The sequence below is a fragment of the Notothenia rossii genome (genome assembly GCF_949606895.1).
Source record: "Notothenia rossii genome assembly, chromosome: 12".
Classification (NCBI taxonomy): Eukaryota; Metazoa; Chordata; class Actinopteri; order Perciformes; family Nototheniidae; genus Notothenia; species Notothenia rossii.
Genome location: NC_136911.1, coordinates 21,545,527 through 21,559,361, shown reverse-complemented (window position 1 = coordinate 21,559,361; position 13,835 = coordinate 21,545,527). Strand labels below are relative to the sequence as shown.

General features: G+C 42.3%; 1 protein-coding gene across 1 annotated transcript; it reads left to right on the top strand.

Annotated features, from left to right (window-relative positions):
- Positions 1-29: 29 nt before the first annotated feature.
- On the top strand, positions 30-13,521 carry cpb1 (carboxypeptidase B1 (tissue)). Its single transcript, XM_079661088.1, has 11 exons — positions 30-112; positions 1,005-1,080; positions 1,330-1,454; positions 2,521-2,620; positions 2,704-2,805; positions 3,019-3,123; positions 4,551-4,661; positions 4,763-4,853; positions 5,819-6,021; positions 11,737-11,821; positions 13,174-13,521. Exons 1-11 carry the CDS (start codon positions 48-50, stop codon positions 13,359-13,361), a joined length of 1,251 nt encoding a protein of 416 aa, XP_079517214.1. The 5' UTR covers positions 30-47; the 3' UTR covers positions 13,362-13,521.
- The last annotated feature ends 314 nt before the right edge of the window (positions 13,522-13,835 follow it).

Genomic DNA, 13,835 nt, shown 5'->3' with positions numbered 1-13,835 from the left:
GGGGATATAAAATGCTGTGAAGCGACCGGTTCAACTTCACTGACGACATGAAGGTCCTCCTGCTTCTCGGATTGGTGGCTTTTGCCTCGGCTGACAACACTCGCTTCGAGGGGTAAATCTCGTGTTTTCTAAAGACAGAATATACTTGATGTCAGTTATGTGTTACACTAAAGGCTTATATGACAGTGCTAATCATGCCTTTCCATTCATCACCATGGCATACGGTCACGACCTGCTTTATAAGAGCATGGTTTTTAGCTAATCTCAACAAAGTCATGTATAGACTCAATTATTTTTGAAAGTGTACACATTTCAGTTCTTTTGGCCATTGGTAAAACTTTAGATTTTTTATATTGACAGGGGGTCCGCGGGGTCTTAAAAAGTATTAGAAGTTGATAAATCAATTTAGCGAAAATGACGGCTATTAAAAAGTTTGAAACGGCATTTTCCAAGGTGTTACATTTTGTAGCTTGTTTTCAATAAGTATATAAATGGTCCAAAGAGGTTGTATTCTACAGTCTGCCTGAATGTAATCATTGCGTAGGTGTGTAGTGTGATTCTGTGGAGTTTATTCATGGCATCCCGTTGGATTTGATGTCATAAAATGTTTAGAAAGGGTCTTAAAAAAGGTCTTAAAAGGTATTACACTTGACTTCAGGATTCCTGCATATACCCTGATTTAAGAACGTTCTTTCCACACGCTAAATGACATGCATTTCCCCCGAAGACACTTGAGCACTTTTGTTTAAACAAGTAGCCCTTGAAGTGCTTTAAGGCTTCCCAGAAACCCTGGGACTACTGTAGCTTCAGGAGCAGTTCAATGAACACAAACCAATGAGTGACATTGTTTGACAATAGAAAGTGCCGGTTAATAAACCGCTTACCAACAACCTCGTTCATTCTTTTGGAAGGCCATTACCTTTGAGTTTATACAGGTACAATGTTTGTAAAGAGTGAAGTGAATTACATCTATGTATTTATTTCTCTCCCTTTTCGATCTGCAGAGAGAAAGTCTTCCGTCTGAAGCCCGTGCTTGACGAACATGTGACCCTCATTAAGGACCTGGCTAACAGCATCGAGGTGCACTTCCTCTCACACACCTTACACCACTTTCTTTACTCACTACAGGGGTTTAATTGGTTTTATAATGGCGCAAGAGAATAAAGTGGACCTATTTTTGGGTCAATTCCACTTAAATCAAATACTGTCTGCCTTTAATGTCCCTTTACAATAAGAATGTCTTTCCATTTATCACAGTTGGTCAAAAGAAAGACTGAATGTTGGATCTTTTCAACATAATCAAGTGTTTGACTTTGGCGCCATCTGCAGGTTGACTTCTGGAGGCCCGAGAACGCCGAGCTGGTGACCATCGACATCGATGTGGACATCCATGTTCCTGCCATGTACCTGGACATCGTGTCCACCATCCTGCACCAGAACGACATGGAGCACGAGTAGGTCACCGGGTAGAGATGCCAAATACATTCATATCTGATTTCCATTGGACACATGTTTTAAAGGTCCCCTATCATACTGTGTTTCATCAGTATATCACAGGTCTCAGATATACAGAGCCTGTCTCTGATTGGCTGAAACACAAACAGATCATTGCAGCATTACCCATAATCCCCTCTGTTTCAGCCCTGTTTCCAAAGTGCTGATTCTCTGTCTGTTACTTTAGATGAAAATAAGGAGCCCCTCCCCACGCCCCTCTGAGAGACATTTGGTTACAAAGAACACAATGGGGCTCTAGGAGGAGATTCAGGTGATAAGGGGGGGGGGGGGGGGGGGTTACCTTGGTTGCTGATTGGCTAATGGTTACACAAGACAAAACATCGTTATGACATCATAAAGTGGCCAAAATCTGATCAGCTCATTTTCAGACAGGTTTTTATAGAAATGGATCAAAAAGAGAGAGAATCTTTGATCCTGAAACTTTCAGTGTCTCTTTCCACAGAGGGGACACATGTTGATGTAGAGGAGACATGAGGAAGAGGGGACACATGTTGATGTAGAAGAGACATGAAGAAGAGGGGACACATGTTGATGAAGAAGAGGGGACACATGTTGATGTAGAGGAAACATGAAGAAGAGGGGACACATGTTGATGTAGAAGAGACATGAAGAAGAGGGGACACATGTTGATGTAGAGGAAACATGAAGAAGAGGGGACACATGTTGATGTAGAAGAGACATGAAGAAGAGGGGACACATGTTGATGTAGAAGAGACATGAAGAAGAGGGGACACATGTTGATGTAGAAGAGACATGAAGAAGAGGGGACACATGTTGATGTAGAAGAGACATGAAGAAGAGGGGACACATGTTGATGTAGAAGAGACATGAAGAAGAGGGGACACATGTTGATGTAGAGGAGACATGAAGAAGAGGGGACACATGTTGATGTAGAAGGGACATGGAGAAGAGGGGACACATGTTGATGTAGAAGGGACATGGAGAAGTGGATTTTGTCTAATAGGTGACCTTAAACACATGTTATTTTTACCTATCCCCCTTCAGGGTCCTGATTGAGGATCTTCAGTCTGCTATTGAAGGCCAGATCGACAACGGACCTTCTCCCAGAACCCACAGCTACACCAAGTACAACAACTTTCACAAAGTACGAGGACAAAAGGATTAACCGTCCCCATCTCCACCACAGCTAGACTTCCTGTTCTTATTTGCTTCCTCTTTTGATTTCAGGTCCAGTCCTGGATCAACTACATGGTCTCCTCCAACTCTGATCTGATCAGCAAGCAGACGATTGGAAACAGCTACGAGGGACGTCCCATGACCCTCCTCAAGGTACTTCAGGACTTATCTGCTATATACTGTAAGACAAGTCTGAATGTAGTGTGCCAAGATATGAGTTATATTTGTATATTATAAAGTTTAGGGATGTATCAAGCTTGTATTTCAAATTCAATGCCAAACAAAAAGGCTATTTTACAGGAACACATTTCCTTTGTGTTAGAACATGTCTAACACATATTGTCCCATTACTTTGAACGCCAACAGCTCGGTAAGAAGTCCAGCTCCGTCAAGCCCGCTATCTTCATGGATTGTGGTATCCACGCTAGAGAGTGGATCTCTCCTGCTTTCTGCCAGTGGTTCGTCAAGGAGGTAAGGCGGACACCTGGACACATGTCTCTTCTACATCAACATGTGTCCCCTCTTCTCCATGTCTCTTCTACATCAACATGTGTCCCCTCTTCTTCATGTCTCTTCTACATCAACATGTGTCCCCTCTTCTTCATGTCTCTTCTACTTCAACATGTGTCCCCTCTTCTCCATGTCTCTTCTACATCAACATGTGTCCCCACTTCTCCATGTCTCCTCTACATCAACATGTGTCCCCTCTTCTTCATGTCTCTACATCAACATGTGTCCCCTCTTCTACATGTCTCTACTACATCAACATGTGTCCCCTCTTCTCCATGTCTCTTCTACATCAACATGTGTCCCCTCTTCTCCATGTCTCTTCTACATCAACATGTGTCCCCTCTTCTACATGTCTCTACTACATCAACATGTGTCCCCTTTTCTCCATGTCTCTTCTACATCAACATGTGTCCCCTCTTCTTCATGTCTCTTCTACATCAACATGTGTCCCCTCTTCTTCACGTCTCTTCTACATCAACATGTGTCCCCTCTTCTTCATGTCTCTTCTTCATCAACATGTGTCCCCTCTTCTTCATGTCTCTTCTACATCAACATGTGTCCCCTCTTCTTCATGTCTCTTCTACATCAACATGTGTCCCCTCTTCTTCATGTCTCTTCTACATCAACATGTGTCCCCTCTTCTTCATGTCTCTTCTACATCAACATGTGTCCCCTCTTCTCCATGTCTCTTCTACATCAACATGTGTCCCCTCTTCTTCATGTCTCTTCTACATCAACATGTGTCCCCTCTTCTCCATGTCTCTTCTACATCAACATGTGTCCCCTCTTCTCCATGTCTCTTCTACATCAACATGTGTCCCCTCTTCTCCATGTCTCTTCTACATCAACATGTGTCCCCTCTGTGGAAAGAGACTCTGAAAGTTTCAGGAACAAAGATTCTCTCTCTTTTTGATCAATTTCTATAAAAACCTGTCTGAAAACGAACTGATCAGATTTTGGCCACTTGATGATGTCATAACAATGTGTTGTCTTGTGTAACCATTAGCCAATCAGCAACCAAGGTAACCCTCCCCCCCCTTATCACCTGAATCTCCTCCTAGAGCACCATTGAGTTCTTTTTAACCAAATGTCTCTCAGAGGGGCGTGGGGAGGGGCTCCTTATTTTCATCTAAAGTAACAGACAGAGAATCAGCACTTTGGAAACAGGGCTGAAACAGAGGGGATTATGGGTAATGCTGCAATGATCTGTTTGGTGTTTCAGCCAATTAGAGACAGGCTCTGTATATATCTGAGACCTGTGATATATTGATGAAACACAGTATAATAGGGGACCTTGAATGTCTCTAATTGTTTTATCATGTAGCTATTGTGCATATGTCAATAAAGCTTTTGAATATTGGATAACGGCATATCTTTGTTCCACTCAGGCTCTGTCCACCTACGGCAGTGACTCTCAGATGACCAGCCTGCTGAACGAGATGGACGTCTATGTCCTGCCCGTCTTGAACGTCGATGGCTACGACTACACCCACAAGAGCGTAAGTTCCAAATCATGCTGCCTTGTTTATCTTAAATAATTCCCTAATTTGTAAACTGCTTGTTTAACTAATGTATCTGTGTCCTCTGGTGGGCAATTTAGAACAGGATGTGGAGGAAGACTCGCTCCAGGAGATCTGGAACCAGCTGCATCGGTGCCGATCCCAACAGGAACTTCGACGCTGGCTGGTGCAGTAAGTGAAGCAAACACATGGTTATACTGTATCTTAAAAGGGGCACTCATGTGACTTTATTTCATATTTCATAACATAAGGTTAAGGGGTGTTTCTGGAACAGATTTATTTTGAAATGGCCGAAATCAAAGCACCACAGGCCAAGATATTTTGAATTGAAGTCACACAAATCCTACATTTCCCATAATTCAACTTGGGAGATTATTTCTTAAGAAACACCTTCGTCTTTCAAATTCAAAATGTGTAACGCAGTCATTTTGTTATAAATATGTGATCTCAAGCTGACACACCCTGATGACATCACTATGACATCATCAGAGTCACATAAGACATTAACCAACAGGCTGTAAAATACTTCTCACGTAAATTCAACTTCTTGGGCCCTTTTTTTTTTTTTTTTTTTTTTTTTCAGTTATAAAATAAACAGACATTGCTCCAGATAACAAACCGTACAGCAAAACATGTAACAACAAACAACTAAACAAATCGTAACGGGGGAGGGGGGGGGGGGGGGGGGGGGATGCAAGGATGACTTCCTAAGACAGCTGATTGTGACATACACAGGACATTACATACACAATACATTATACATTACACAGGAGATGCCATATTGACAGGGTTAGATAGGAGAGCTGCAGACAGTGAACCGCAATCCTCCTGTCTCCCCTCAAAACCCCCCAGCAGAGAAGCTGCACGCTCCATGTTCAGTAGGTCCAGATACTCCCTCAGCGTCTTGGGCCCTTTTTTTAAATCACAATACATTTATCTGGACTTGTAGGAATTTATTTTTGTATTTGTTTGACTTCATTCGTTTATTTTCACCCTGGAAATGGGTTTATGTATGTATACTGTATGTGTAAATAGAATGCTGTCTCCCACTACTCACATTGTTTGTTTTTCGGATGTATAAACGGTCTAATTGTTGAACTAGTAGAATAAATGTCCACACGTCATTTCTTTCACAGCCGTTGGAGCCTCCAGCAACCCCTGCAGCGACACCTACTGCGGGTCCAGACCCGAGTCTGAGATCGAGGCCAAGAACGTGGCCGACTTCATCCGCAGGAACAAGTCCGACATCAAGGCGTACATCACGGTGCACTCCTACTCCCAGCTGCTGCTCTTCCCCTACGCCTACACCTTCGAGCTGGCTGCCACCCACAGCGAGCTGGTGAGTCTCTATCTGCTTTAACTTCTCAAACTGCTTCCTGGTTATTTGAAAAGCATCACTTACTGATGGCAGTGATACTGATCGATGAAGTTGTTTTGCTTACTCTGCGTCATTTGAGCCAAACCTCAGATGGATACCGTGTCGCTCTTAATTTTCATAGTTTCCAACCTCCTCTGTATTCATAGGATCTATCTCTCTTTATCTGCTCATACACACAATCTGTACTTCTTAATACTTCACTGCTGAATAAGGATTGACTATATTTACATGCTTGGTCATTCGCAATGGCTCTATAATTATCCATCATGATAGTGTCACATGCATCGCTGTAGTGTGGCAGCCTTTGTATATACAGTCTCTAGTAGTGTTAATTTCGTCAGCTATTTTTTTATTTAGTCTTAGTCCTGTGTTAAATTTCCGTTTTAGTCATATTTAGTCACCTTCCTCCTGTTTTTATTTAGTCAAGATTTAGTCCACTAAAAGTCGGAGCATTTTAGTCTTATTTTAGTCAAAGAAAACAAATTATTTTAGTCTACTTTTTGTCAATGAAAACTGTTGATTCTTTTTTAGTCATCAGATTATACAGAACATTTCAGTCAAACTAGTCTAGCCAAAACCAATAATTTGTCATTTTAGTCAAATGTATTTCACAATAAGATGATATCTTTTCCTTATTTGATGAAAAACACAGGTTGATTAAGAACGCAGCTTTGCAGAGAGTATCTGGTCAGGTTGTGGTGTTTTTACCAGCTGTGTTGTGGCCACCTTGCTTCCCTTCTGATAAAACAATGCATTCGCTTTTTTCCTCCGCCTCATGGTAGTGAACATGGGCTCAAATATCACATCGTTTCTTTCTCCCAAGCAGTGGTGGCTTTAGACTGTTTCGTTGTCAGTCATTTTGACGGACAGGATTGTAACATTTCTGTCATAATCCATTATTACCCGTCGAGTGCACAATTTATCACTCACTTGCGCTGACGAGGGGGGGGGGGGTATTCGCGCTGACGAGGGGGGGGACGAGGGGGGGGGGGGGTATTCGGTTAACGCGACCACTGCTCCCAAGCCCTGTTGTTGCCATTTTATTTTCTGTTAAATAAGGTTTGTTAGACCCGAGTCTTCCTGACGGTTCACAGTGTGCCGCTGCCCGGTGTAATTCAAATGTACCGCCGCGCGCAGCTCGGACACACAGCTGCTGCCCAGCCGCAGCACCGGAAATGGAACTGCTGGGAGAAAAACTGACTATCAGAGATGTAACGTTATCTTTGATAATATTTCGTCTCCTTATTTTTCGTCAACGAAAGTAAAGAGAGATTTTGGCATAGTTTTTATTTAGTAAACTACATTTTCGTCTCGTCACTTTTCGTCAACGATACTGCATGATGATTTCGTTACAGTTATTGTTTACTGCCTTCGGTGCCGTCTCGTCATCGTCTCGTTTTCGTCATGGAAAAAAAGGTCGTTGACGAACATATTTCGTCATAGTTTTAGTCAACGAAATTAACACTAGTCTCTGGGAAAGAGACTGGTAGTCCAATAGAGATCAGACAAACTTTTAAAAGTAAATTATGTATATTAATATTGACAACAAGTTATATATTACTTTATGTTACATCTATACACATTAAAACATGTAGGCTATTTATGAACATAATTTCCAGGAAGGTCTTAAAAAGAAAACATCAAAAGAACAACAGGTGTTGTATGATATGAATATAATAGAAAATGTTTATTATACATTTTGTAAGGTGTTTCCAAAAGCTTAAAGAGTACATATTCAGGTGTATATCAGTGTGTAGTGTCTCTACTTTAAAGAGTCCTCTCCTGCTGATGTTCAGGTGTATATCAGTATGTAGTGTCTCTACTTTAAAGAGTCCTCTCCTGTTGATGTTCAGGTGTATATCAGTATGTAGTGTCTCTACTTTAAAGAGTCCTCTCCTGCTGATGTTCAGGTGTATATCAGTATGTAGTGTCTCTACTTTAAAGAGTCCTCTCCTGCTGATGTTCAGGTGTATATCAGTATGTAGTGTCTCTACTTTAAAGAGTCCTCTCCTGCTGATGTTCAGGTGTATATCAGTATGTAGTGTCTCTACTTTAAAGAGTCCTCTCCTGCTGATGTTCAGGTGTATATCAGTATGTAGTGTCTCTACTTTAAAGAGTCCTCTCCTGCTGATGTTCAGGTGTATATCAGTATGTAGTGTCTCTACTTTAAAGAGTCCTCTCCTGCTGATGTTCAGGTGTATATCAGTATGTAGTGTCTCTACTTTAAAGAGTCCTCTCCTGCTGATGTTCAGGTGTATATCAGTATGTAGTGTCTCTACTTTAAAGAGTCCTCTGCTGCTGATGTTCAGGTGTATATCAGTATGCAGTGTCTCTACTTTAAAGAGTCCTCTCCTGCTGATGTTCAGGTGTATATCAATATGTAGTGTCTCTACTTTAAAGAGTCCTCTCCTGCTGATGTTCAGGTGTATATCAGTATGTAGTGTCTCTACTTTAAAGAGTCCTCTCCTGCTGATGTTCAGGTGTATATCAATATGTAGTGTCTCTACTTTAAAGAGTCCTCTCCTGCTGATGTTCAGGTGTATATCAGTATGTAGTGTCTCTACTTTAAAGAGTCCTCTCCTGGTGATGTTCAGGTGTATATCAATATGTAGTGTCTCTACTTTAAAGAGTCCTCTCCTGCTGATGTTCAGGTGTATATCAGTATGTAGTGTCTCTACTTTAAAGAGTCCTCTCCTGCTGATGTTCAGGTGTATATCAATATGTAGTGTCTCTACTTTAAAGAGTCCTCTCCTGCTGATGTTCAGGTGTATATCAGTGTGTAGTGTCTCTACTTTAAAGAGTCCTCTCCTGCTGATGTTCAGGTGTATATCAGTATTTAGTGTCTCTACTTTAAAGAGTCCTCTCCTGTTGATGTTCAGGTGTATATCAGTATTTAGTGTCTCTAGTTTAAAGAGTCCTCTCCTGCTTATGTTCAGGTGTATATCAATATGTAGTGTCTCTACTTTAAAGAGTCCTCTCCTGCTGATGTTCAGGTGTATATCAGTGTGGAGTGTCTCTACTTTAAAGAGTCCTCTCCTGCTGATGTTCAGGTGTATATCAGTGTGTAGTGTCTCTACTTTAAAGAGTCCTCTCCTGCTGGTGTTCAGGTGTATATCAGTATGTAGTGTCTCTACTTTAAAGAGTCCTCTCCTGCTGATGTTCAGGTGTATATCAGTATGTAGTGTCTCTACTTTAAAGAGTCCTCTCCTGCTGATGTTCAGGTGTATATCAGTATGTAGTGTCTCTACTTTAAAGAGTCCTCTCCTGCTGATGTTCAGGTGTATATCAGGATGTAGTGTCTCTACTTTAAAGAGTCCTCTCCTGCTGATGTTCAGGTGTATATCAGTATGTAGTGTCTCTACTTTAAAGAGTCCTCTCCTGGTGATGTTCAGGTTTATATCAGTATGTAGTGTCTCTACTTTAAAGAGTCCTCTCCTGCTGATGTTCAGGTGTATATCAGTATGTAGTGTCTCTACTTTAAAGAGTCCTGTCCTGCTGATGTTCAGGTGTATATCAGTATGTAGTGTCTCTACTTTAAAGAGTCCTCTCCTGCTGATGTTCAGGTGTATATCAGTATGTAGTGTCTCTACTTTAAAGAGTCCTCTCCTGCTGATGTTCAGGTGTATATCAGTATGTAGTGTCTCTACTTTAAAGAGTCCTCTCCTGCTGAGGTTCAGGTTAGAGATGTCTCACCCCTTAGCCTATCACGTACAATGTGTTGGAGAGCTAGCCAATAGAAGTGCACGTGTTACATAGAGATGTCACTATGTTCTGAAAGGACACAAAGGAGACCAATGGAGGTGTTTTAGGGAGGGGGGGGGGGGTGCCTTAGCAGACCATTTACAAGCACCAAAAAACAATATAACACACTACAAACAGTATAATAGGTCACCTTTAAGCAAGGATATACGTGAATCCATTCTGACTCTCACCTAAAGGCCACACTTAGCTGCTGCAAATCCCCCCCCCCCCCCCCCTCCCCGCACACATGCCTGCTTCTCATGGCTCTTTTAGCTCTCACAGGGGTATACAGTTAACACTCACACCTCAGCTCCAGCTCTCACACCATCACACGTCTCTGCCTCTCTATTACTCGCTCATAATTTAAAGCTCTCTTCTGACACTTCGCAGAACAAAGGAACTCCAGGGATCTGTCATAACTCATCTGTTCCTCCAGAGATATCATTTCCTGCCTGGGCATTTCTCTGGGGGTTTCATTTCCTGTTCAAACTCACCGAAGCTTTTTACTATTTTCTGTAATATCAGAAAACGTGTTTAAATGTAAATTACATTTTTTGATCAAGACATGGATAGTGGATGCTGCAGGGCAAAACAACATATATGCACTGTTCTTAGACCAGCTGTATTTTAATAGTGGTCCTTTATTAGATCTATCATTCCACTTAAATCCAGACCTTTAATTGTAACTTACTCTTATAAAAAAAGATATGAAGCGTACTTTTTCTCAACTTATTCCCTGACTCGGTCGTGTTGGAACATCTGCTAACCAATCCAATCCAACTTTATTTATACAGCACATTTAAAAACAACAGAGTTGACCAAAGTGCTGTTCATCAATACATGTATAAAAAAGACAAAAATAAACTAATGTAAAAGCACGAGACAATAAAACCCATACTTATAGCCACAGACTGAAAACCCTCATACACCATGTCAAAACATTTTAAAACACAACAAAATAGTAAATAGAAAACCCCAATTTAGAAACACAGACTGACACGTCTTATACTGTACGTGGTCTGCAAAGGCACGGGAGAACAAGTAGGTCTTTAAACAAGATTTAAAAACAGGCTAACGTTAGCTAACATTAGAGTTCAATATGTTCCATGTGATCTGATGCAGTCTGAGTGTAGTTCAGAGCTTTATCCAAGTATTCAGCAACAACGAGACCACATCACTCCCATCCTCCAGAACCTGCACTGGCTCCCCGTCCGTCAAAGAACCTACCTCACAGACCTGCTGCACCACCACACCCCTTCCCCCTACCTCACAGACCTGCTGCACCACCACACCCCTTCCCCCTACCTCACAGACCTGCTGCACCACCACACCCCTTCCCCCTACCTCACAGACCTGCTGCACCACCACACCCCTTCCCCCCACCTCACAGACCTGCTGCACCACCACACCCCTTCCCCCTACCTCACAGACCTGCTGCACCACCACACCCCTTCCCCCTACCTCACAGACCTGCTGCAACACCAAACCCCTTCCCCCTACCTCACAGACCTGCTGCACCACCACACCCCTTCCCGCTGCCTCCGCTCATCAGAAGCCAACCTCCTATCCATCCCCACCCGCACCAATCACCGGACCTGGGGGGACAGAGCCTTCTCCGTCGCTGCCCCCTCCCTCTGGAACTCACTCCCAGAACCCATCAGAGACTGCACCGACCTCACCACCTTCAAAAAACCTCTTCAATCTGGCTTTTCATGTGTGATTGTTTTTGTATTATCTGACTTTAACTTTAACTCTATATTTATTTTTTGTTCCTTTCTTCTCTTTTCTCTTCTCTATTATCTGTAAAGCGTCTTTGAGCACCCGTAGAAGCGCTTACAAATTAAATCTATTATTATTATTATATTAGGTTCATATCTAAGCTTTTAAATCTTCTGATGATCTTTTTTTAACATCTGTTCCTTCTCTGTGTTGTAGATGAAGGTTGCTGAGGGAGCTTCTGCGGCCCTGCGCAGTCTGTACGGGACGCGCTACACCAGCGGACCTGCTGCTGCAACCATCTGTAAGTCCTGCACACACACCAGCTGCATGGGGGAACAGGGTATCAGTAGGGCCGCTCAATTAAGCGTATTTTAATCGCAATTACGATTTTGGCTTGCAACGATAATGAAAACAACATAATCGAAATAAAACGTTTTATTTATTTATTTGGTTTTTCAGTTGAATTATACTCAGGCAATCAACTGTTAAAAACTCAGTGTGTGTAATTGTATTTTGTAAAATCCCCTGGCTTCCTGAAAGATGTTTTTCACTCTCTATGTCGTGGCCTACTGTTCTCCACACAAGCATCGACTCATTTTGCTCTCAACGTCTCTTAAAAGGTTCCTCAGAGTATCACTGCGTCTGATTTCAAAGTAAATGGATAATCGTTTTTTAATAATCGTGATATCAATTATTGACCCAAATAATCGAGATTGTGATTGTTGCCATAATGGAGCAGCCCTAGGTATCAGTAACATATTCTATTCCTCACCTATAATAATATGCATTATGATATCTTCAGGATGCACAAACCTCTTTCTGGTGAGAGAAATGAGCAAACAAAGGATTTCATGTTTGGCAGTATTTGTATTCAAACACATCCTAACCTGGAACCCCTCACTGTAGTTTATAAATGACCTCACTGACCCTGACACTGACGCGGAGAGAGAGAGTCCCATACTTCTCTTTCTTCTGGTTTCATATTGACCAATGCTCTGTGTATCAAATCAAATCAAGTTTTATTTATATAAACGATTTTTGGTCAAGCCACATATAAATAAAATATACTTTACTGCGATAGCAAACAGAAGACAATAAATGAGAACAGCAAATATCAAAATCAAACACAGGAGTCGTGCTCCGCTCTGACTAGAAGGCCAGGGAGAAGAAGTGAGTCTTCGTCTGGGCCGACCTCACATGGAGGGGCAGAGTGTTCCAGAGGGCCAGCTGCTGCGAAGGCTCGTGCCCTCGGCTTTTGGGCCTGGTCTTGGGCTCTATCAGCAGGAGCTGGTCAGCAGACCTTAAAGCTCTGGCTGGGTGTAGCGATGGAGGAGTTCGGCTATACAAGCCGGAGCCAGCCCATTTAGGGCTTTGAAAACTAATTCATATTGTATTCCTGCTACCTGTGACTTTGTGGTTTGGGTTATTTATTGTATTGTATTTATTATTTTATTTATTTGTATTATTATAATTGTTTCTTTTGACCTAGCGGGGATAGGCGTATTCTTCTTTCCTTTAGCAGACAAATTGTTCTGTGCTTTGTTTCATGTGCTGAAAGTGCCATGTCTGCAAACAACCAAATAAAAAGATTTTGAAAACACATCCTAAACCATCATCCCTCTAAATAATCCCCTTCTCTGTGTCTGCCCTCAGACCCCGCTGCCGGCGGCTCTGACGACTGGGCCTACGACCTGGGAGTGAAGTATTCCTACACCTTCGAGTTGCGCGACACCGGTCGTTACGGCTTCCTGCTGCCCGAGTCTCAGATCAAGCCCACATGCGAGGAGACCATGCTGGCCGTCAAGTACATCGCCGCCTACGTGCAGAAGAACCTCTATTAGAGCGGGACCCCTGCCAACAAGCAGCAGCCCCCAACCCTGCAACCTCTCAGCCATCCCCAGCCTGTATCCATGGATACGGCCACCTCCCGCCATGTTTCCTCGCTGTGCCTGACAGAATGTCAAGATGAGTGCAAACAATAAAATCAATGATCCATTCCCACATGCTGAATCCATTTTTTGTATGTGTGTGTATGATTATATTGGGTCTGATGAAAGAGGAAATTGTATTTATGGTGAGTAAAATAATGCTTTGCAGCCCATCGATGGCAAGAACAACTACAACTTGCTCATTCATGGACCAAGAAAACCTCTTAAGAGACCGACCACGTGTTAACATTTCAAACCATCCAAGTAACACAAGTAACCAAACCATTGTCTGATCCAATGTGTCTGATTGACTGAGCATTTGAAACATAACATTGTATGTATGGTGTGTACAATAATGCTTACACTTTGCAGCCTATTAATGGCAAG